The sequence below is a fragment of the Portunus trituberculatus genome, chromosome 23 (assembly GCF_017591435.1).
Source record: "Portunus trituberculatus isolate SZX2019 chromosome 23, ASM1759143v1, whole genome shotgun sequence".
Classification (NCBI taxonomy): domain Eukaryota; kingdom Metazoa; phylum Arthropoda; class Malacostraca; order Decapoda; family Portunidae; genus Portunus; species Portunus trituberculatus.
In genome coordinates, this window is record NC_059277.1 from 10,686,664 (window position 1) to 10,709,769 (window position 23,106).

Consider the following 23,106-nt stretch of genomic DNA (forward strand, 5'->3'; position numbering starts at 1 on the left):
ACACACACACACACACACACACACACACACACACACACACACACACACACACACACACACACACACACACACACACACACACACCTAATCTGCATATAAAGTGTGACAAACTCTTGCTTTATAATCAAACTAATGCAATTTTTTTCCTTCCAATCACCATAAAGTGCATTTCATTTTCCAGATAACTGAGTGAGAAAATATCACGCCTTCTGTCGATTGTAACTAACTGAATGCCAAAAAAGAAATCTAATATTCAAAACAAGATAAGAAACTCAATGCAATCAGAGTAAAAAAAAGTGACATAAACAGACGGACAAAGACTCAACGTGGTATGAAAGTTATGCAGACAAACAGACAGAGACAAACAGACCAAATCAGACTAGAAAGACAGACAGGCAGACAGACAGACAGATAAGAACAAGACAAGAAAGAAATATACGATACCAAACTACATGTGACAGACAAAAACAACAAACAGAAAAACATAAGAGATTGAAAAGAAACAAGACTAGTGAACCAGAAAACGGAAATATTGAAACATCAGTAAATCAAACGAAAAGAAAAATAAAAGTTTGAGGATTGAAATGCAAAGTCAGAATCGGTTTGCATTTCCCTTCGGTGTATAGAACAAGACTGCCATCAGTTTGACGTCAGAGGTGAGAGATGGCACGCCGCCCTCCCGTCACATCCACACGGGGAGGGAGGAAGGGCACTGGATAGACAGAGAGAGATAAAGTGAACAAGAAAAAGAAAGAAAGAAAGAAAGTAGGAGTGAGATGCAGACAAAGCAGTAAATACTCACCCTTCCATCCCTTTTTCTCCCATTGTCTTCACACTGGATAAATTAAGAGAGAGAGAGAGAAAACAAGCAAGCAGACAAACAAGAAAGGAAGAAAGAAAGACTAAGAGTGAGATACCAACACAACACTAAGTACACCTTCCTTCACTCCCTCCTTTCCTTTCCTCCTCCCTCCCTTTATGCTAACACCCCTTCCCCTCTCCATTCCCTCCCTTCCCTCCAAAGAAAGGGAGTGAGAGTGAGTTACCGACACAACACTTAAGTACTCCCTCCCTCCCTCCCTTTCTCCCTCCTCTGCTTCCCTCCGCTAACCACGCCCTCCCCTCACTGCCCTCCCTTCCCTCTCTCGTCTCCGCCCGTCCCAAGCCTCTAATGAGACGAGAGGACACACAAACAAGCACAATAACAAGACAGGACCAAGCCATCGATAACTTCTGCAGGAGGGGCGGAGGGGACCACACCACGCCTCCGTCAGACAAACAATGAAGGCTCTGGTGTCGTGGTGGCGCTGTCTGATGGTGCTGGTGGTAGTGGTGGTGCTGGTGGTGAAGGTACAAGGAAGTCTTCACAGTGCCCTCAAGACGTACATAGAATCACAAGCTACTGACGAAGGAAGTGCCCGAAGGAGGGAAGTGTCACGAAGTCCTAAGCAGGTTTTGGAAGGAAGAAAGGAAACGGATGTAGGATTCAGGACTCAAAGGCGAAAGTTGTTGGGAAATCAGGTGGAAAATGAGATGAAAGGACAGGAAATATTGGTGGAAGACTGGAAAACAACAGGACATGGACAAAACAAAATGGAAGGTAGTGTATTTTTGCTGTTCTCTCTCTCTCTCTCTCTCTCTCTCTCTCTCTCTCTCTCTCTCTCTCTCTCTCTGTTTTTATTGAGAATTTTTACCCTTGCTTTTATTATCCAATATATTTTACTCTATAATTAAATGATGCACCTTTTTATGTAGTAGTTTAGGAGTCAACAAGTATGCTGGTGTTTGTTCTTCCTTTATGTTCGTTCGTGATCTCTGAGGCCAAAGCAGGAACGAATGAGTGAGTAGGAGACAGAGATGAATGAGTGAGTGAGTGAATGGAGAGAATGAATGAATAAATAAAGTTAAGTCTACCGTTCTCTTTCACGCTCACTCACTTTGTCCTTCTGACTTATTTATAATCTCTCTCTCTCTCTCTCTCTCTCTCTCTCTCTCTCTCTCTCTCTCTCTCTCTCTGAAAAATCCCCCCCTAACGTTCTCTATGCCCCATGTTATCTCCCCCTTCCCATCCCCTCCTAGCCACTACATCACTCCACTCCCCCCTTCTAACTTCTCCCCCATTCCCCCTCCCCTAGGCACCCCAGACGCGCCTTGGGTGGAGCTCTCCGGGGCGGTGGACCACACTGGGGTGACTGTCTGGCTGCAGGGACGCGAGGTGAGAGAGGCAGGTCATGGAGATACGTACGCACACACACACACACACACACACACACAGGGAAGGAAAGGATCTCTGCGTCTCTCTCTCTCTCTCTCTCTCTCTCTCTCTCTCTCTCTCTCTGGTTCTTATCTTAAAATGCTTTATTATTTCATAGCTTTTGTTTTCAAAGGCCAATGAAATCATGACAACACCATTGAAAACCCGGACGACTTGCTCTTGCACAGACTGTTCAACGTAGCAGCGGGAAGATAAAACTTCAAAATCCTTAAAACTATTAATAGAATAAAAGAAAATTCCTTTGAAAAATAGAAAACTTCCTAAAATTATCTTATAACCTATTGAAAGGGCTGCGATAAGACGAGAAAAGGTTTAAGAATAAGAAAAAAACAGATAACTTCCCTTAGAACCGATTAAAAGTACTGGTGGTAAGACGCAGAGAGTTTTCAAAATAATGACCAGTCTTTCTCTCCTTTCTGCAGGTGTACAAAAGGCGTAACATCCTGAGAGAGTGGGCGGGGGAGCAGCGGAGGTACCATGCAGGTGTACACATCATCGCCCTTCACCAGAGTAGCGGCAAGATGATGCAGACGCGACAGTTTCTTACATGGCAACCAACGGCTCATAGAATGCTGGCGGAGGCTCTGAGGGCACTACAGGAAGGGCGGCTGGTGCTGGTGCTCGGTGCGGTAAGTTGCGTGTGTGTGTGTGTGTGTGTGTGTGTGTGTGTGTGTGTGTGTGTGTTTCACTGTTTGATCTGCTGCAGTCTCTGACGAGACAGCCAGACGTTACCCTACGGAACGAGCTCAGAGCTCATTATATCCGATCTTCGGATAGGCCTGAGACCAGGCACACACCACACACCGGGACAACAAGGTCAAAACTCCTCGATTTACATTCCGTACCTACTCACTGCTAGGTGAACAGGGGCTACACGTGAAAGGAGACACACCCAAATATCTCCACCCGGCCGGGGCATCGAACCCCGGTCCTCTGGCTTGTGAAACCAGCGCTCTAACCACTGTGTGTGTGTGTGTGTGTGTAAGAGCACTGACGGAGGCTCTAAAGTCTCTACAGAAGAGTTAGATAGTGCTGGCGCTTGGTACGGTATATTGCGTGTGTGCGTGTATATATGTGCTTAAGAGAGCATAATACCTACCTTCACCCGCCCCTCCGCCCTTCCCTGCAGCCGGACTACCTCAGTTGGCTTAATGTAGAAGGCACGAAGGCACTCAAAAACCTCGGGGCGCTGCAGGGACTGAAGGCGGTGAAGGAGGAGGCGTGGGTGTTTCTAGCGAGGAAGGGACACGGGGCGCTCTTCGAAACTCTCATCACTGCCAGGAACTACACGTCGAAGATTGTGTCTCCTCTCACCTTCTCCGTCAGTCTCCCTCGCTACCCAGGTGAGAACTATGTTAAATCCTTAGACTTTCGAGACTGAAACTCCTTTCCTGTTTCTCTATTTCCTCCTTTCTATGACTTTTTCAATAGGGAAGTTTCAAGACAATTATCCTCCAGTTTTTGATGACCCTTTCCTGACCTCTCCTTTGGCGCTGACACTCATATAGTAAGAAGCCAAGAAATCAAAGGCAATTACAGTTATATCTATTATTTCTACTGGACGATTTTATTTTTGCTACGCATCATAAGCAAAGCATTTCACCATAACACATTTTCCCAGTTCAGCCCTGCAAGTTCCGATTTATGAATGTGGATGATAGGTACAAAAAGGTAAGTAAGTTTTTTTATACCATCTGGGCTTTTCACAGGAATTTATGGGCTAAAGGAGGTTTTATAGGAAGACTGCAACGTGTAAGAACTAAACCCTTGTAACTTCCGTTATTTTCTTACGTTATGTTCTTATTTTCTATATATCTCAGTGCAACCCTTCCTCAACAGAGCGCCACTGTCCCTGGTACCAAAACACGAAATTTGCCGCTCAGATGGAGTTTTGTGAGACCTACGAGGGTTACGGTGAGATGTGTGACTGTCAGAGGCCCGTCCACCTGAACCGCACCGCCTCAGTGAGTAGCGGGGTGGAAGCGCCAAGCAACCTGTCCCTATTGTTGTGTTTATGGCTTTTCCTCATTATCTTAAAGGCACTATTAATAATGTGGATATTCCTTAACCATTCCACTTTGGGAGGCATTTTCGGTGGTTCTTTTTTTTTTACATTTCTCTCTCTCTCTCTCTCTCTCTCTCTCTCTCTCTCTCTCTCTCTCTCTCTCTCTCTCTCTCTCTCTCTCTCTCTCTCTCTCTCTCTCTCTCTTGGCTAAAGCTTCTCTTACATGAAACATAAGTCATCGGATCTGCTGACAATTTCAAAATAACTTTATGCAAACCTAACCAAACTTTAAACTATCCTAACCTAACCTAACCCAAAATAACCTTGTCTAACCTCTCTTCACGTACCCAACCAAACGTCACCTCACCTCAATTAATCTGACCTCATCAAACTTCACCTCAGAACGAGACTAAGCACAGTTGAACTAAGAGTGATACGTTCACAGACTTATGGCCTCGACTGTATACTACCTGGCCTTGCTCAGGTTGTCAGGGTTTACTTATCAGGGACACGACGGCACATAAATCTTGCTCAGGGTCGCAGGGAAGAGACATGCTTGGGATGGCCTGAATATTGGCTTCTATGTCTTATATCACAAAAAGAGGACACGTAACATTCAGCCGTGGGTACAACAAATCGTGGTATTAGAGTGAGGAAGGATTGAGATCACAGCCTTTCACCCTGACACTCCTACATCCTCACACCTGACAACACGGCCCAACCCTGACTCAACCTTGACACTCCTACACCCTCGCACCCTGACACCTTTACACTCACGCCCTCACACCTCTACTTGCAAGACTGGGCTGAAGTTGATGAAGTGGAGTTATATTTTTTTCACGTTTCCAAGGCAATTCAAATAGCTCATGTCATTTAGTAACTTCTCATTTTTTCTTTCATCTCACTTTAACTTGCTCTATGAAAAATTGGTTCCTTAGTACTGAGACGCATTTTTACTTTGATTTTTGGGTACTATTAGAAGATTTTATTTGCATTACGAAGGGTTTATGAAGGTCAAACAATTAATGGCCCAGAGTCTTTACTATTCTAATCCCTATATAAGTTCTGAAGCTGTATAAAAACGCCAAATAGTAACTAGAATTAGTATGAAAACACGTCATGGTACTGAAGGGGTTAAAAACTGAAACCTTAAATCTAAGAACTGAAAATTTTGAATGCTTCTTTTCCAAAACTTAAACAAAGGTTGTAACATGAAAACTAACCCAAAATCTAAAGTCTAAAACGAATTAGAACAAATACATAAACTTTAAACTTACCCTAAAACTTGAAACATAAAATCCTGAACAAAAAAAAATCATAAACCTGAAGAGCAAATGTCAACATGAAATAAAATCAAAATTCAAATCGAAAAAGTAAAAAAGCGGCAAAAAATGTCAAATAAATCAATAATACGATAAAAGAACCTCTTCTTCCCCACTACTCCCCCGCCACCCCAGCCACACCTGTCCATGGAAGAGGTGATCCCCGTGGCCCTGATCACAGCCTCCAGGTTCCCGAAGGTGGCCCAGCAGGTGAGGACGCTGTGGGAGAACCCCGGGGGAAGCCAGACGCCCCTCGTGATGCTGGTGGACGGCGCGCACCACGAGGCGGAGGCTTTAGGGAGACTACTCAATATTACCGTAGTGACGCACAATAATACAGCCACGCAAGGTGATCACACACACACACACACACACACACACACACACACACACACACACACACACACACACACACACACACATTTTTAATTCCCTCCTTCATAATATCTAACCTCACTAATCTTAAATTGACTAAATTCAACCAAACGTAGCTACTTTACTTAACTAATTCCTTTCTTCTTCTCTCTCACACCAGATGAATAATTACAATACACTAAAATTTCACTACACTTCCACAAAATTCGTTAAAACAGTACAAAGAGAGAAAAAAATACGAAATATGACACACACAGAAAAATAAAACACTGAATGCACTTTCAAAAGCTTCCCTGAAAAATGAACACCCTAAAAACACGTGAAAACATCCAGTACCACTCAAGAGGAGCAAATAATCACCCTGCTTCCCTCCTTCAGGCACCAAAGAGAGAGTGAACAAGCACGTCAAATTCTCCATACAGACAATGTTCGATACCTTCCCTGACGTGGACAAAGTCATTTTCGTAGAGGACGACCTGGTGCTTTCTAACGACTTCATCAGGTGAGTCAATGAAACTAAGTCAAGAGAGTGGTGTGTTTTAGTCGTCGATGTGGAGATTAAAATAACACTAACAATTTTTTTTTATTACGAATCTCTATCTAAACTTAATAACTCAATTATTTCGGTTTTTTTTCTTTCTTTTAGTAGTGGAAAGGGAAAAACATGTTACCTTTTTGTTCTTATCGCCTAAATTGCCTAATAGCTAATAATCTCAATACGTATCTGAAGTATGTAATAACTTTAGTTGTTAATGATCTTAGTATCAGACGACTTCAATACCAAATAACTTCTACACCTAATAACCACAGTCCCTAATAATGCCAGCACATAAGAAAAACTTAATATCTAAAATCTCCAATAACAAATAACTTCACCGTCTAACAAAACGGCCATTATTAAATTCACCACCTAAAAAACATCTAACACCTCCAGTACCAAATAACTTCACCGCCTAATAAGTACAGTCCTTCATAACTTCACCAACTAAAAAACTTATCTAATATCTCTAGTAGTAAGTAACTCTGAAATAACTCTCCAATAACTCTTAACAACCAGCCTTACTCAGCTCCCAGTACTTAACTCAGGCCAGCAACTCAAAGACTCATGATCACCAACACATAAGCAAGTGCCGCGACAATTTCTTTTACCACAGAGAGAAGGAGCGTGTACATGAATTAGCTTTTAACCTTTTGATAGCAAGTCTCCAGGTGTCGCGCGTGAGCCTCAAGTCATTAATATCCGCGTCACTTGAACAGTTACACAGGGTGACTCACTTGTGCGTGATTAATGGTCCGCTCGTTTGTCACGCCCTCGTCTCTGCGTTGCTCTCACAAACCCAACTCCATCTGAATACGACTCTGCTCCTTTGTTACTTTTTTCTTCATGTCTTCTCGTTTTTTTTTTTTCTATTGTTTTGTAAGTTTATGTTTGTTTGCCTCTTTTTTTGCTTCGTTTCTTGTTCTAAATCACCTCATCATTTTCCCTTCTCTTTTTTTTTTTTTTTTTTCTTAGCACTAACAGTCCTGCCTGTCTCTTGGAACATAAAATAGGGCATTGTAAGTTGGAATCACATAAAACTAGATACCCTTCAGGCGAATATTTTTACTCTACTCAATAGGTAGCTCAATGAATTAAGGAGAACAACCAAGATACTCAATAAATGTACATGAATTCACTTGAAATAAAATTATTAAAACGCAACTTGATCCGGAGGGTTAAACTATTAATGTTATCATCTTTCCCCCTCCTAATAATGATGATAATATTTTTTTCTTTGAATTATATTGACATCACTATTCCTTCTCACTTATCTGCTCCTCCTCCTCCTCCTCCTCCTCTCCTCCTGCACAGTTACTTCCAGCAGACATCTGTTCTCCTAAGCGTGGACCAGTCAATCCTGTGTGTCAACGCCTACAACTACAACGCCTTCCCTCACACGGCCAGCGACCCGCACCGCATCTACCGCGTGCAGTCCTACCCTTACTACGGCTGGATGACGCGCCGCCCCACCGCCGCCCGCATGCTGTCCCACTGGCCGCCCCCCCACAAGGTAACGTCATGCGGGTTCCTCCTCTTTGTATCTGTTTGTTGCTTTTAATATTGTTCAACTGCTAGTCTTGATATTTTTTTCCTTACATCATACTGGTTTCTAAACTATATATTTTTTTATACTGTTTCATTATCAAACTACTGCAATATTTGTTTTATATCACTGGTAACTTTTTAATGCTAATTTCCCTACAAAACCCATTTGAAATTTTCTGTAACTTAATATTTTTCTACGTTTTTCTTAATCGTTTCACTACTATTTTTTTCTATAATCACCTACAGCTTCCTAAACACTCATTTTTGTCACTCACTCACTCACTCACTAAGTCACTCACTCCTGCCATTCTGGCACACACTCTCACTCACCAACCATTTCCCTCCTCTTCCTCTCGCCGCCCACCAGGAAGCAGACTGGGACCTGTACATACGATACAAACTCATGACGGACCAGACAAGCGTGATCATTCCAGAGGTTCCCCGCACAAAACACGAGGGCGGGGCGGGCGTGCACGTGTCGGGGCTCGAACAGGAGTCTACGTACAGCAAGCGGCCTCTCAACACTGTGCCGCAGCCCACCCTCAACCTACGGCGCCACTGGGACCCCGCTTACTCTGTTGATTTGATGGCTAAGATACTGCAGGGGAAGGTTGTCCATGTTACCACTCATCCTTGTATTGCCTCACCTGTCCCCAAGTACCAGGTGAGATACAGGTATTGAGGTTAGATTTACGAGTCACAGGTACTGGTAGGTTAATAAAGGTGAGTAAATAAGATACTTGGGGATTAGAGAAGTAATGGTTAATGTTGATACTTTTTTTCTGAATCTAAATGAAAGACATATATGATTAACGCAAGGTTTGAGTTTGACAAGGTAAATTTTAAATAAAAGATGCTTGTTTGTAATGGAAAATTTGTTGGAAAACATGACAAATTCCTACGTGATAATGATAAATGTTGTTATCTCTTCTTTTCTTTTCTTTTCTTTTCTTCTCCTCTCCTCTCCTCTCCTCTCCTCTCTCTCTCTCTCTCTCTCTCTCTCTCTCTCTCTCTCTCTTCTCTCTTCTCTCTCTCTCTCTCTCTCTCTCTCTCTCTCTCTCTCTCTCTCTCTCTCTCTCTCTCTCTCTCTCTCTCTCTCTCTCTCTCTCTCTCTCTCTCTCTCTCTCTCTCTCTCTCTCTCTCTCTCTCTCTCTCTCTCTCTCTCTCTCTCCAGAGCAACATAACCCACATCATCTACATCAGCCTCGCTGGAGACGGAGGCAACACAGACTCCTTCACTGTTCTGGGCAAGGTGAGTTCGGAACAGTGCCTTCCGCCAATAGCCCCGCAACAGATGGGACGCGCCCTTCACATTACACGGCGGCTAACGAGGCTACGGAGGGAACAGCGACGCAGCCCCGACGTGACTTTTGTGATATACCGTTTGTTTATATTATAAAACCTTCTGCGCCGCACCTCCTCAATTTTTAAAAAGCTTCAGTTGATTCTGCACGAGTTTTCAAGCGTTTATTTTTTATCATTATTAGTGAAGGATTATTAAGTGAAGGATTATTAAGGTTTCTACATTATGAACCGGAGAAACACCCTTGAGATTCCGACTAATCATCTCTGTGGTCTTGGAAAATAGTCGTAAACAGACAGCAAAGCGTTTCTGAATATGGACCATAAACTAATTTGAGGAGAATGTAATCTTCTGCTTGCCTAACTAACTCGATTAAGACTGCTAATGGAACTTCCTCCCCTTCCTCTTCCTTTTCCTCTTCCTCCTCTTCCTCTGTCTCCTCCCTCTTTTCTTCATGTTTCTCCTCATGTATTTACCTTTTTTTTTTTATCCTGCAGTGTTTGGGCTTCTATTACAATGGACTTTTCGAGAATTACCGGTCGACTTTTTCTCTCAAGTATTTCGAGACGCCTCTCATTCTGGTCTCCTGCTACAGCTCCGTGTATTGGTAAGCTTGTTTCGTCTGTGTCTGACCCACTCTTGTCTTCCTCCTGTTTCGCTTTCCCTTCGTTCGTGAGGAGTAACGAGCTCACTGCTGTTTTTTTTTTTTTTTCTTCTTTCTCTTTCTTCCTTCTTTTCTTGATTCTATTTTTTCTTTCTTCTTTTCTTTCTTTTCTCTTCTTTTTCATAATTGGTGCTTCTTATTCATTCTTTCTTTTCTTATTTCTTATTTTTTACTTGTTTTTGTTCATATTTCCTTTTTCATTCATTCTCTTCTTAGTTCTTGTTTTTGTCCTAGTTATTTTCTTCTTTTCTTTTTCTTTTTTCTCCCTTCCTCTTTTTTTTATATGATTGCTTTCCTTCTTCATCGTTCTTGCTCTTATTTCCTCTTCTTTTTTCATCCTCTCTTTTCCTCCTTCTTTTCTTTTACCTGATCCTTCTCTTCCTAATAGTAAGTAGTAAATACATTAAGAGATACCCTCGTTACAGCCCCACTTGCTTTTTGGTACCAATTCTTATATACTCCTATATGTTCTCACGTCATCCAATGCTTGTTCTTCATTCGTGTTGCAGCGTGGACGTGCCCCGCAGCCTGGTGTTCGCTCCCTCCAAAGCTGCCCTGGAGTTCGCCACGGTACACTCCTGGCGCCATACGAATGAGCTGGCGGTGGAGATGTGGCGCATCCCCCCTCGCTCACTGCTGGAGGAAGTGACCCTGGACAACGTGGCGGGGTTCGAGGTGATGCTGAAGGTGTGATGAGTGGCTGGAATGCGCTTTGATTCCATTTCCTTTAATTTTTTTAGTTGTTTTATGTATTTGTGTTTTGCTTATTTTTCCATCCTTTCTATTCTACATTTATCTATATATTTGTTTTTCTATATATTCAGTTATTTATATATTCTGTGTCATCTTTGTTCTTTATGTAGGAAGTGTTCTGGTCAAGGACAACAAAAATACCAAAAAGAAAAAAAAAAACCCGCACACTTCAAAAATTAAATGAATAAAATTATGATAAAAAGGGAAAAGCCCACATGTAAATTCTATCTATATATAATTTCGTGTGTGTGTGTGTGTGTGTGTGTGTGTGTGTAATTCACCACGGTCGCCTACTGGTCACCCAGCCAGTCTTCACCATTACCTAGCGAGCTCAGAGCTCATAGACCGATCTTCGGGTAGGACTGAGACCACATCAACACACAACACACACCGGGAGAGCGAGGCCACAACCCCTCGAGTTACATCCCGTACCTATTTACTGCTAGGTGAACAGGGGCCACACATTAAGAGGCTTGCCCATTTGCCTAGCCGCGCCGGGACTCGAACCCGGCCCTCTCGATTGTGAGTGGAGCGTGCTAACCACTACACTTCGCGGTGTGTGTGTGTGTGTGTGTGTGTGTGTGTGTGTGTGTGTGTGTGTGTGTGTGTGTGTGTGTGTGTGTGTGTGTGTGTGTGTTTGGAAGGGTTCTGACCAGGCTGGATGAATGAAGAGTTATGCCTTCATGTATATCCTTCCGTATTGAAACTCCGAGGAATATATAAAATGTAAAGAAAATGGTGAATTCTACAGAACAAAAAAAAATCTATAAAAACAAAGATGAGCTCCAGAAATAAACAAAGCAGGAAAATGTAATGAAAATCTGAACTGTTGAGACCTTCCACTCAAGTGATGTGATAATTATAAGAAGGACAATTATTTTTTATGCATATATTTAACCTTTTTTCTATTCAAGTGCAGACTTTCAAATAGCAATATATAAAAAGAAAACATGTTCTTTTAAACCTCTGTAAAGTAGTTGAAATAAAAAAAAGCAAAAGTATAAAGTATAAAGAAACACGAAATATACAAAACACTAAACAAAATAAGAAATATAAAAAAAGACAAGCTCAACTCCCCCCAAAAAAAACAAAGAAAACGAGAAAACGTAGAGAAAAGATGAACTCTAAGAGACGATAACCGTATTGAAACTCTGACACCAACCGCCAGAATATAAAGAACAAGACACACAGTACAGAGAGGCGTCTTCCCAGCACACAAGGAACCAATGTTTACCACCTACGCCACCTCGCTGAGTACGCCGAGACTCCTGCTTTATATTCTACTTCATATTCTCGCCTCACTTCCTGTCTGAGGCAAAAACGACGAGGAAGAGTGTGACGGGTGTGTATAATATTGAACGACACACACACACACACACACACACACACACACACACACACACACAGACTCGTACACACAAAACAGTTAAAATATTCACCACTAACTCATCATTTCTCAAACATTTAGGTGCAAATCACTACAATAAAAACTAGTAAGCAAATAGGGGAAAAATAGTAAAAATAGATGAGTCAATATGTGACTTTTTGTCTTGTGTGCAAATGTTAATAAGTTGAACGATGTTATCCTTAATGTTTAGTGTTTGGGTGGAGAGAGAGAGAGAGAGAGAGAGAGAGAGAGAGAGAGAGAGAGAGAGAGAGAGAGAGAGAGAGAGAGAGAGAGAGAGAGAGAGAGAGAGAGAGAGAGAGAGATATGACGTGGCGATCTACAGGCAAGCAAGCAGACACACACATCCACAGACACAGACACACACATATACACACAGACACACACACAAAGGAATATTCTCCCATCAACTAAACAACTCCTTTTTTTTTATCTCTTAAGAATGGCAACCTAAATATAAAGTTAGTGAGACTTTGCAACCTTTTTTCTATACATGTAAAAACACCAAATTCTTCAGAGTTTTCCTGGTAACTGAGAAGAGAGTGAGTGGGAGCCTTTGTGCACCTCTTAGTGTGGTAGTGAGAGAGAGTGAGTGGTGTGGTGCGTGTAGTGTGCGGTGGTGGTGTGCGTGTGACCTTCTGTGGTGTGTGTGTGTGGTGACTTGTTGTGTCTCGAAGTGTGTCTGGTGTTGCTATCAGTGTTGGTGTGTTGAGAGTAACTGCAAGGTTGTGGTAAGGACGTGTGTGTGTGTGTGTGTGTGTGTGTGTGTGTGTGTGTGTGTGTGTGTGTGTGTGTGTGTGTGTGATCATGGTAGCACCACGACACTTCAGAACACTTGTGATCTTAGCAGCCTTCGTTACAATTTACCTCAAAGTCATTACATTGCTAACCAACAACAACAACAACAACAACAACAACAACAACAACAACAGTACAACAACAACCAACAGCACACCACAAAAAAGTACCCAACCCACAATAAGAAAAATCACAGCCACCACCACCACTACCACCACTACCACCACCACCACCACAACAACAACAATAAGCAAATTCACATCCACCATTACACTGACACACACAACCGCAACCACCACCACAACCAGAGCACCTTACAGAGCCACCTAGCGGGCAGGGGAAGGCAAAAAGCAGCAGCAGCAACAGGTGAGACTCAAACCTGTGCTCTGATAATTAATGAATACTTCTATCATGTGCAATGACAGGGTGGAGTGGCGGGAATATTGGATGTGGAAGGATTTGAATTAATGTATGTATAAATATATCGAAATAGTGAATGACTCCTCCTAATGTTGCAAAATGAATGAAAAAAGGATTGTTTGCTATTGAGGGATCATTTTTTTATTTTACATAGTTTTTTTTTCTATCTTCTAACTATATTTTTACTCTAACATTTTTCTTTCTATGAATATTTTTACTCATCTCGTGTCTGGATAATTCATAATGTTAACTCCACTATTCCCAGCGTTACATGACCTCGTTACCGTGACGTCAATTGCCTCAGTACATCAAAGAATCGAAACACTTCGCATGAGTAAGAATATAAAAATGCTACAGAATTCAGTGCCGATATACGTGCATTTATACTCGCAAGATCAGACATTCTTTTATTTCCCTTTTCATCTTTTCATTTATTTTCACTGGGGATTAGTTTTCTAAAGATTTCTTAGTAAGTTTTTAGAGTACCTGATGTTCTTATTTTGTAGCGTGTACTTTTTGTCTTTGAGTCATAACTTTATATTAAACTTTTATTCCTTTTTGGAATAATCAAATGTTATCACGTTCTTATTTTCTATTATCATTTGTTGCTATTTTTGTTATCTACGTTTCCTTTCATCAAATAATTCATTAATGAATGAACCATAACCTTATTGTTTTATTCAGTTTATATTTCTGTGGTCAATAAAATCTAAAATCTATCCATCTATCTATTCTCCACAGAAGGCGAGGCAGAGAGCATGGGCGTGGGTCACTTGGGCGTGCTGGTGGTGGAGGCGGCAGTGGGGGCGGCGGGGCTGGAGGTGCGAGTGGACGGGGTGAAGGTCAGTTTCAACCCAAACTTAGCGAGGGGAAGTTATCGCGGCCAGATTACGCGTGTTTACTTTGCTCTTGAGTCTCCGGCCAAGCAGCTGCCAACACTGTGCCCGGATGTTCACTTCACACTAATCGAACTAACGTAACCTCCTAACCTCACACATCACCACTCGCCATTCATTTCAGCCTATCGTAACCTCGTAACCTCACCCAATACTATTGCCTGCATTTCATCCTAATATAACCTAACCTAACCTCATAACCTCACCAAACACCACTAGCCGGATGATAGCCTCAGTCTAACCTAACAAAGCTTAACCAGTCTAACCTAGCAACGTCTCTTTCTGTCTCACCCGCAGGTATTCCACATCCTGAACCAAACAGAGTCAATACAAGGCCAGGTGGTACGGTTCCACGCGGGGCTCCACCTGGTGACCCTCGATGAAAGGTCAGGCGCGGTGATGCGTAGCCAGACCTTCCTCACCTGGCAGCCTGAGAGCAGCCGCCAGGTGGCTCAGGCGCTGCGGGACGCCGGCGAAGGAAGGCTGCTGCTCCTCGTGGGTCTGGTGAGTGCTGAGTCTCCAGGGTGATGGTGAGAGTGATGGTGATGGTAGTGTGAATGGTGATGAGAAGTCGAGTAACCTGATCCACTCCCTTCATTATTTATTTTATATACTGATTTATTAATTTTCTTTAATTTTTGAAGGGCTTTCCAAAGCCTTAAGTCCTGTAACACGCCAATAATCTCTTCACAAGCCATGGCAATTGATAGACTCATTGCTGATCAGAAAGGACTTATGGTCGGAGGAAAATTAGACAAAGAGAAGAACGTTGTGTGTTGCTTGACTTCTCACTATGCTCATGAAGAAATACAGTGACGCTGATTACTAGAGATTACATAGGAAACATAGCAACACATTCTTGTATACTTAATGAAAAGACATTCTAGTGTCAACGGAAAAGTTGCTTATCATGTTTTTCTTCTTGAACGTCTGGTGACTCCCATGCCTTCCCTCTCCTCCATGACTCCCCCAGCCGGAGTTCACCATGTACCTGGGGCACAAGGTGACACGGCAACTGGCGTCTTTTGGCTCAGTCTTCGCGGAACGGTTGGCCAAGGATGAGGCGTGGTGCATGGCGGCATGGAAGGGCAAGGGTGTGGCGGGCGAGGGCCTCACCATCATCCCCCACAGCCACGGGTCACCCAGCAGGCAGGCGTCACCGGTATCGCTGCGTCTCATCATTCCCCGTAGGCGACGTGAGTGGCGGCACGACGCGGAGACTGCCAGTCCTCCTCAGTGTGTGGCTATGTGAAGGTCAAGCCTTCATAATCATTTTCAAGCTCCAGCCAAAGAAATAAGCCAGTTATGTGCCCGTGGCTATTCCCTGATGGCTATGCATGACATGCAACATTTGGGACTGAGATAAGAACTCTCTTCCTAACAAGAAAACATTTTGTCCGTCAGGTCAGAGATGTACGTGGCACGCGGCGCCCGGCATGGAGGAGCACGCCACCTTTTGCCGCACCTACGACGGATACGGCGCCTTCTGCAGCTGCCACGAGCCGCCCTGGTCGCCGCGCCACGCCTCGCCTGTGAGACTCGTTACAGCTCGTTGGTTTGTGCCATACAGTGACTAACGCGACTAACATGACACAGGTGCTAATGACCCGCGTCCCAGGTGCCCTACGCCGCGCAAGAGGTAATCCCCGTGGCGGTGGTGACGGCGCGGCGCCTGTCCCGCGTGGTGCGGCAGCTGGGCCAGCTGTGGGCGAGCCCCGGTGGCCTCGACACGCCCGTGACGATCTTCGTTGACGGCCACAGCCCCGAGGCGCGCAGTCTGGCGGCCCTGCTCAGGGTGCCCCTCGTGGAGCACCAAAACCCCGCCACGCCAGGTCAGAGGTCATTACAACACTCTGGAAGGGAAGGTGTTCATGTGACGTTTTTAATGAACTCAAAGATGCTATAAGAATAGACACATAATGACGCTCTTCCTCATCAGTATTCACTCGTCATCACCACAGATTCCTTGAAATGTCCTTGACTCTTGTTCGCTTCGGTCTCACCCCCTCCCTCCCTACCTTAATCCCGCTTCATCTACCCATACCATCACCACCACCACCCACTGCCCACCTCACTCATTCGCGCTGCGGTTCGCCCTCCCTGCAGGCACCTCGCAGCGGGTCAATGAACACGTCAGGTTCACGCTGGAGAAAGTGTTCCAGCTCCACCCGGAAGCTGACCTCGCCATCATCTTGGAGGACGACCTTGTGCTGGCCGCGGACTTCATCCCGTGAGTGGCGAGGCGGTGTGGCAATGTTTGGCGGGAGGTTTTGCATCTCACCAATGAAATATTTCTTGCTGTTAGTGATAGAGGGTGGGGCTGAAGCTAGAACTGGCTCTACTACTACTACTACTACTACTACTACTACTACTACTACTACTACTACTACTACTACTACTACTACTACTGCTACTACTACTATTATTACTGCTACTACTACTACTACTACTACTACTACTACTACTACTACTACTACTTCTATACCACAAGAAACACCATTATTACCAATACTGTATCACCACTACATCCACCAACATTATCTACTATGTCTTTAAAGGGATCTGGCAATCCAATAGGCCTTTATATATATATATATATATATATATATATATATATATATATATATATATATATATATATATATATATATATATATATATATATATATATATATATATATATATATATATATATATATATATATATATATATATATATATATATATATATATATATATATATATATATATATATATATATATATATATATATATATATATATATATATATATATATATATATATATATATATATATATATATATATATATATATATATATATATATATATATATATATATATATATATATATATATATATATATATATATATATATATATATATATATATATATATATATATATATATATATATATATATATATATATATATATATATATATATATATATATATATATATATATATATATATATATATGGTTGTTGCCCTTGCCCAGTTTTTCCCTCGTGCATAAAAAAACAAATCACCACTACCATCACCACCATTGTTACCACTAAACTTGTTATGCATTTCAAACATCACTAATACCACCACCACCCGCAGGTACTTCCAACAGACCGCGGCGCTCCTTAAATCTGACCCGTACCTCTTCTTCGTCAACGCCTTTAACTACAACTCTTACCCGCACACTGCCCAGGACCCTCGACGGCTTTACCGGGCGCATGGCATTCCCGGATACGGTTGGATGATCACACGCAAGGCCGCCGCGGAGATGCTGGCTGGCTGGGTACCGCTAAACCAGGTCAGTAACACGGGCAAGGTCACAAACACGGCCGGGTGAGATGCGGAAGGAGTCAGAATAGGTTTGGATGGTTTGGATGGGGTTGGATTTTTTTTTTTTTTTTTTTACGGTAAGGCCTATAGCGCCTGTAGGCACACTTGAAGAGTGTATGGGAAGCGCTGTTTAGCTTCCGCCCATAGTGGCGCTGGCAATTTTATTTATAGTGGTACCCATATTAGGGCCCATATCACCACCCAAGCTCATCTTGAGTGTAACCACCTAGAACCTGGGTATCATGGTGATATGTAGGTGACTTTAAACCACTCGACAAATGGCAAAGTGTTTTAAGGCTGTACGTGGTGGGATTCGAACCTACGCGTGGACATCTGCCCGATCCCACGCTCACCACCTTATCCACTATGCCACCGCTTTGATAAGATGTTTAAATGGGTTTAGAGGATAGTTAATGGGTATGTGTATATTTGAATAAGTTGAATGAATCTGATAGAAAAATGAATAAAAAGAAGCGGATAACATTTTCTATTGATTCACTCAGTAACTAGATAAACATGAGATAAAAAATAGACGATAAATAGCTACTCTCATATTCATCTTCTTGACTAACGAGAAATAAACACGAGACGGTAAATTAGATATGAATAACGTGTTTTTTTCCCAACCTACTCGTCGTGATGGGAAAAGGACACAGAAAACGAGACCATCCTCCCCTTCTTCCTCTCCCTACAGACGGGCGCTTCGTGGGACTGGTGGGTGCGGGCGCGGTTGATGGGGGCGCGAGACATGCTGATCCCCGAGGTGCCTAGGACGCGACACATGGGCGGAGGTGGAGTGCACATTTCAGGGTTTGACCAGGTGCTCTTCTCCAGCCAGCCAATCAACACCTTAGCCAACGTGACGCTCGATGTGGACAGGTGAGTGTGGGCTGGTGATTATCAAGCCTACCCATTTAGTGAGGTGAGACGGGGAATGGATAGATAAAGTTATTCAATGCATTTAGACAGGTGTGTGTGACGTGACGAAACTGAGAGATAAATAGTTTGTTCAGTGCATTCAGACAGGTGTGACGGTGACAATGACAGGTGAGTTAATTAAGCCACTCCATTTAGACAGGTGACTGTGACTATGCTACAGGCGACAGGTAAACTAATTTTGCATCTCCCTTAGTTTTTGTTTCTTTGAGTAGCTTTCTTTCTACATATAAAAGAATAGCTTGGCAAAAAAAACACATTCCTTGGAAAACCATTAACAAACACTTCAGTTCATGTAAGAGAGTAATAGAAAAGCAACAAACCTGTCCCAAAGTCATTAAGAGGCAAAAGTTCAGGTTAAATGTTAATGCAAAGCTAAGAAATCTTTATATACAACAAAACAATCAATAGAAGAAAAAAAAAACATCCACTTAAAACTAAATAATTAACAATGAACCGGTGAGGAACTAATCTAAATACAAGGAATCTTTGCATATAACTTAATCACTGCCCAAAAACAACTCATCCAATTAAGACTCATTAAGGAACAAGAGGTGAGGCGAGGCGCTAATGAGGGAGTTTTGGCCGCAGCGCAAGTGAGGCGGAGTACGAGGCCCGCCTCCTTCAGGACCTACAAGAGGCAGAGGTGGTGCCCCTGACCCGCCACCCCTGCCAGGTCACCCCCGTCCCCACGCACAAGGTCAGCATCGCACTAGTTCACATCGACTATAAAAATGATAATAAGAAATAATGTTGGACGTTTGGAGGTTAAGGAAATAATAAATAATAACGAGTGATTTCAACATAAAGCAAAATAGCAAATAGATGATAGAAAATGAAACAGTGATCACTGATAAGAATTTAAAAATCCTGTCATGTACAGAACACACTCAAGAAGTACTCAAGAATCTCATTTTTATTTCCTTTTTTTCCAATTCTCAGTCATCGCCGTTTTATAATTTCAACATCGTTCAACCAAACACCTCAACAAATGCCATTTAAACTCCATAAATTCCAATAAGGTTATGTAAACCTTAAAAAAAGAAACTTCACAGGGATGAAAGTGGCAAGGAGAACAGGAGGGGGTAAGTAGAGGGGGGGCGTGAGAGGGGGCGTAGGAGCAGCAGGGGGCGGGAGGAGGAGTGTAGAGCCAGTAGGAGGGCGGGAGGAAGGGTTGTCAGTCCAGCAGGAGGCAGCGGGAAGAGGCGAGACATCAGTGGGAGAGAAGGAATGGCGGGAAGACTGGAGGTGAGAGGCGAGGCAACAAAATAAGAGGAAGAAAAAGAATTAGAAAATATTGCAGGGAAATTGTAAGGAAGTCTTTAGGATAATCAACTGACAAGGAAAGTGACAAGAATGACAAAATGCTATGCCACAAATGAACAATATTTATCACACAAAAATGGGCAGAAAATAATAGGTTAAGGGTTAATAAAGTTATTCAAGGAGGAGATACGAAGAAATTAGTTCTCGAATAATAGTATAGAGCCCGCAAATAGTTTGTTCGTGTCGAGACATTCGGAAGCTTTAATCCCTTCAGAACTGTGACACATTTCTACCTTGAGTTACGGGTATGATCAGACGATTTAATTTTCATCAGGGAGGATCTATGGAGGTCAGAAGATTAATGGCCAGACTATTTACTATTCTAATTCCCACACAATCAACTGGGCCTTTTTTAGTTTTTATTTTTGCCCTTGGCCAGCTTCCCCCTCTTGCATAAAAAAATAAGTACCATCACGTGTTTCCATATTCATTCTGGTAACTATATGGTGATTTTATACTGCTTCAGAAAAATATGTGGGGGATTAAAAATAGTGAAGACTCTGGCCATTAATCTTTAGATCTCTATCGACTCTTCCTAATATCAATAAAATGGTGTAATCTTACACAAATCTCTAGGTAAAAATGTGTCCCAATATTGAAGAGGTTAAAACGTCAGACTAGTTTATAGAAGAGGATGACAGGTGGAAATAGACAATCATGGTTTATATAGAGATTGTCACGTGTATATCAAATAATTTCCTGCAGTTTCCTTTATGATCTTATGATGTGTGGTTCATATGTGGTTCTATACAGACCTTTAAATGAGCAAATAACTTTATAGGTGAAGATAAAGAGAAATAGGCAGGCATGATTTATACAGAGACTACCACGTGCGTATTTGACGGCTTCTTGTACCTTCTCTTATGTTCTTATGTTCTATTCTTACCCAGACCAACAAGACGTACGTGATCTACATTTACCAACCGGACGAAAACAGGAGGCACCGCGCTTATGAGATTGTGGCGACGGTGAGTGCTTGGAGTGGAGAATGAGACAAACCCTAAGCCAAAAACAAAGTAAAAAGAGCCTCACAGTCCACGTACATCTCAACTAATACTCTTCTCTCCCTCTGCCTCCATAGTGTCTTGGTATAAATGACAGAGACATCCACGAAAACTTGAGGATGATGATAACTTTCCCCTTCTTCGGTAACCAAGTCTACCTGGTGGCGTGTCCTGTGTCTCCGTACTGGTGAGTGTGATATATTGTAGAGTTATGTACTAAAGCAGAAGGCTCTCTCCTCACCCTCCAGTGAATGTAAAAGAAAGGAACAGAGGGGATATAAGGACGAGTTTGTTAAAAGAGAGGGAAAGGTATATAAATAAAGATAAAATTAGGACGTAGCAGGAATGGACAAGAAGTAAAATGGAAAACAAACTGAGGAAAGAAAAGCAGGGAATATAATGCATGTGATAGAAATTCAGAACGTGAGGGGAATAGATGGGAAGGAAGGAAAAAAAGAAGACACAAAGAGAAGGAGAGAAAAGAATCAATATATCAGGGGTAAGGAAAACGAAAGAAGAGAAAAGGAAATAAAAGAGATAGAAAGAGAAGAGACTGGAAAATTAGAGATAAATGATATAAAAACAAGTGTAAAAGAAAGAAAAGAGAAGAAGAGACAAAGGAGAATAGGGAAATGGGGAGGAAGAAGAAAACTTAATATGAGGAGAGAAAGAAGGTACAGAGATGAGAGACGTTGGAAGAGGAAATGAGAAGAGGAGAAAAGAATGAGGAGGTGGGAACAGGAAGAGGAAGCAAGTAATAGAATGTAATTAGGGACAAAGAAACGAATAATCAATTACATAAAGAAAAACAGTTACATCATCATCCACATCACGCGTAGCCACTCCACACTTCCTCCACACCTCCCACATCTGCACAACCACCCTACACCTCCTCTAAATTCATTCCAAACCTGCAGACACCTTCACTTACACTTTACACTCTTATACACACCTTCACAACACTCCACAACCTCTCCAAAACTACCCAAAAACTCCACACACCTGAAAAAAAGAGCTTCATAGTCTTTTCTTATAACTTCCCTTATTTTCTTACGATCTTGTGTGTTGTTTTTCCTTTTTTTTTTTTTGGTCTTTTTTCATATCATTGACTCTCCATTTCCTCGCTCACAGCCTGTCAGATTATCAGTGTTTATTTTGTAGCTTCCTTTATTTTCTTACGATGTTATGTCATGCTTTTTTCCTGTTTTTCCCTCCTTTTCTGTTTTTCCCTCCTTTTTCATATCAGTACCTCTCTCTCTTTCTTCGCTCACAGCCTGCCAGATTATCAGTTTTTTTTTTTTTTTTGTAGCTTCCTTTATTTTCTTACGATCTTATGTCTTGTTTTTTTTTTCCTGTTTTTCCCTCCTTTTCTGTTTTTCCCTCCTTTTTCATACCATTGACTCTCCCACAGCCGGCCAGGGCGTCGAAAAGTAATCTACCACCCAAAAGAAGAAGATTATCAATACGCCCTTGAAAACCCAATCATGAAGCCAGCCCTCAAGGTGTCCTACGCCCTCAGGATTCCCCCGCAGGACCCCCAGCAGGAGTTCGCCCTTGAGAATAGGTACATTGTGAACTATACAGCGGGAGGTAGCGCCCCGCCCCCCACGGAGGATGCCTTGCGTAGATAGAGGAGTAGGTAGTGGTATTCAGAGTGGGAAGATGCTAGATAGGTTGATAAAAGAGAGAATTGTAAACTAGATATATAGATAAAAGAAGGGATTATTATATGGTACTCTTGTTTTAGTCTTTGCTTTTGTTAGATAAGTTGATTGATAGATAGATAGTCAAATGATAAAGATAGATAAATAAATAGATAGATAGATGGATAGACACACAGTTATTTGGTAGCCTTTAAAGTAGAAAAATGTCTCTCAACTCCAGACAATCTCTCAAATATACAAACAGATTGGTGAATAGTTTGATAGATGTATAGGTAAGTAAATAAATGGACAGACAGATTAATTCACATAAATTTCAAGTGATTAAACCTGTGACACAAATACATGACCATTTCTTAATGATATAATAATGTACCAATAAAAAATAAACTCCCTTACACTCTCACACTCCCTCACTCTCCATCACACTCCGTCACTCATATAATTACACTTGAAATTCAATAATTCACCAGATCACACAAACCTTTCCTTGCAAATCCTTTCTACTATCTCTTCCCTCC

The 23,106-nt window shown here is 42.2% G+C and overlaps 3 protein-coding genes across 4 annotated transcripts in view; 2 read left to right on the plus strand and 1 right to left on the minus strand.

The window, feature by feature from the left end:
• Positions 1 to 23,106, minus strand: part of LOC123507679 — a 367,512-nt gene that overhangs the window by 276,392 nt on the left and 68,014 nt on the right. The window lies entirely within an intron of this gene.
• On the plus strand, positions 1,035 to 10,986 carry LOC123507676 (protein O-linked-mannose beta-1,2-N-acetylglucosaminyltransferase 1-like). Its single transcript, XM_045260791.1, has 12 exons — positions 1,035 to 1,600; positions 2,136 to 2,215; positions 2,698 to 2,904; positions 3,405 to 3,618; positions 4,115 to 4,239; positions 5,738 to 5,951; positions 6,356 to 6,479; positions 7,830 to 8,028; positions 8,431 to 8,727; positions 9,238 to 9,315; positions 9,864 to 9,973; positions 10,540 to 10,986. The coding sequence occupies exons 1-12, from the start codon at positions 1,282 to 1,284 to the stop codon at positions 10,721 to 10,723; spliced, it is 2,151 nt and encodes a 716-aa protein (XP_045116726.1). The 5' UTR covers positions 1,035 to 1,281; the 3' UTR covers positions 10,724 to 10,986.
• Positions 11,389 to 23,106, plus strand: part of LOC123507677 (protein O-linked-mannose beta-1,2-N-acetylglucosaminyltransferase 1-like) — a 12,818-nt gene continuing 1,100 nt past the window's right edge. Inside the window, exons 1-13 of one of the 2 annotated variants that reach the window (XM_045260792.1) lie at positions 11,389 to 13,352; positions 14,148 to 14,248; positions 14,600 to 14,806; positions 15,276 to 15,498; positions 15,707 to 15,834; positions 15,921 to 16,134; positions 16,409 to 16,532; positions 17,428 to 17,626; positions 18,353 to 18,537; positions 19,186 to 19,294; positions 20,811 to 20,888; positions 21,002 to 21,111; positions 22,336 to 23,106. The exon at positions 22,336 to 23,106 is cut by the window's right edge and continues 1,100 nt beyond it. In XM_045260792.1, the coding sequence (XP_045116727.1) occupies positions 14,165 to 14,248; positions 14,600 to 14,806; positions 15,276 to 15,498; positions 15,707 to 15,834; positions 15,921 to 16,134; positions 16,409 to 16,532; positions 17,428 to 17,626; positions 18,353 to 18,537; positions 19,186 to 19,294; positions 20,811 to 20,888; positions 21,002 to 21,111; positions 22,336 to 22,555 (1,881 nt within the window). In that variant the 5' untranslated portion in view covers positions 11,389 to 13,352; positions 14,148 to 14,164 and the 3' untranslated portion in view covers positions 22,556 to 23,106. Of the gene's footprint in view, positions 14,249 to 14,599; positions 14,807 to 15,275; positions 15,499 to 15,706; positions 15,835 to 15,920; positions 16,135 to 16,408; positions 16,533 to 17,427; positions 17,627 to 18,352; positions 18,538 to 19,185; positions 19,295 to 20,810; positions 20,889 to 21,001; positions 21,112 to 22,335 lie in introns of both variants that reach the window. The other variant, XM_045260793.1, reaches the window with a different exon arrangement.

Excerpts from the sequence above, each read along its gene's own strand:
- LOC123507676 (XM_045260791.1), top strand. The coding sequence starts at position 1,282 with ATGAAGGCTCTGGTGTCGTGGTGGCGCTGTCTGATGGTGCTGGTGGTA. Across the intron at positions 2,216-2,697 it reads TCTGGCTGCAGGGACGCGAG|GTGTACAAAAGGCGTAACAT; the intron begins GTGAGAGAGGCA and ends TCCTTTCTGCAG. Across the intron at positions 3,619-4,114 it reads CAGTCTCCCTCGCTACCCAG|AGCGCCACTGTCCCTGGTAC; the intron begins GTGAGAACTATG and ends CTTCCTCAACAG.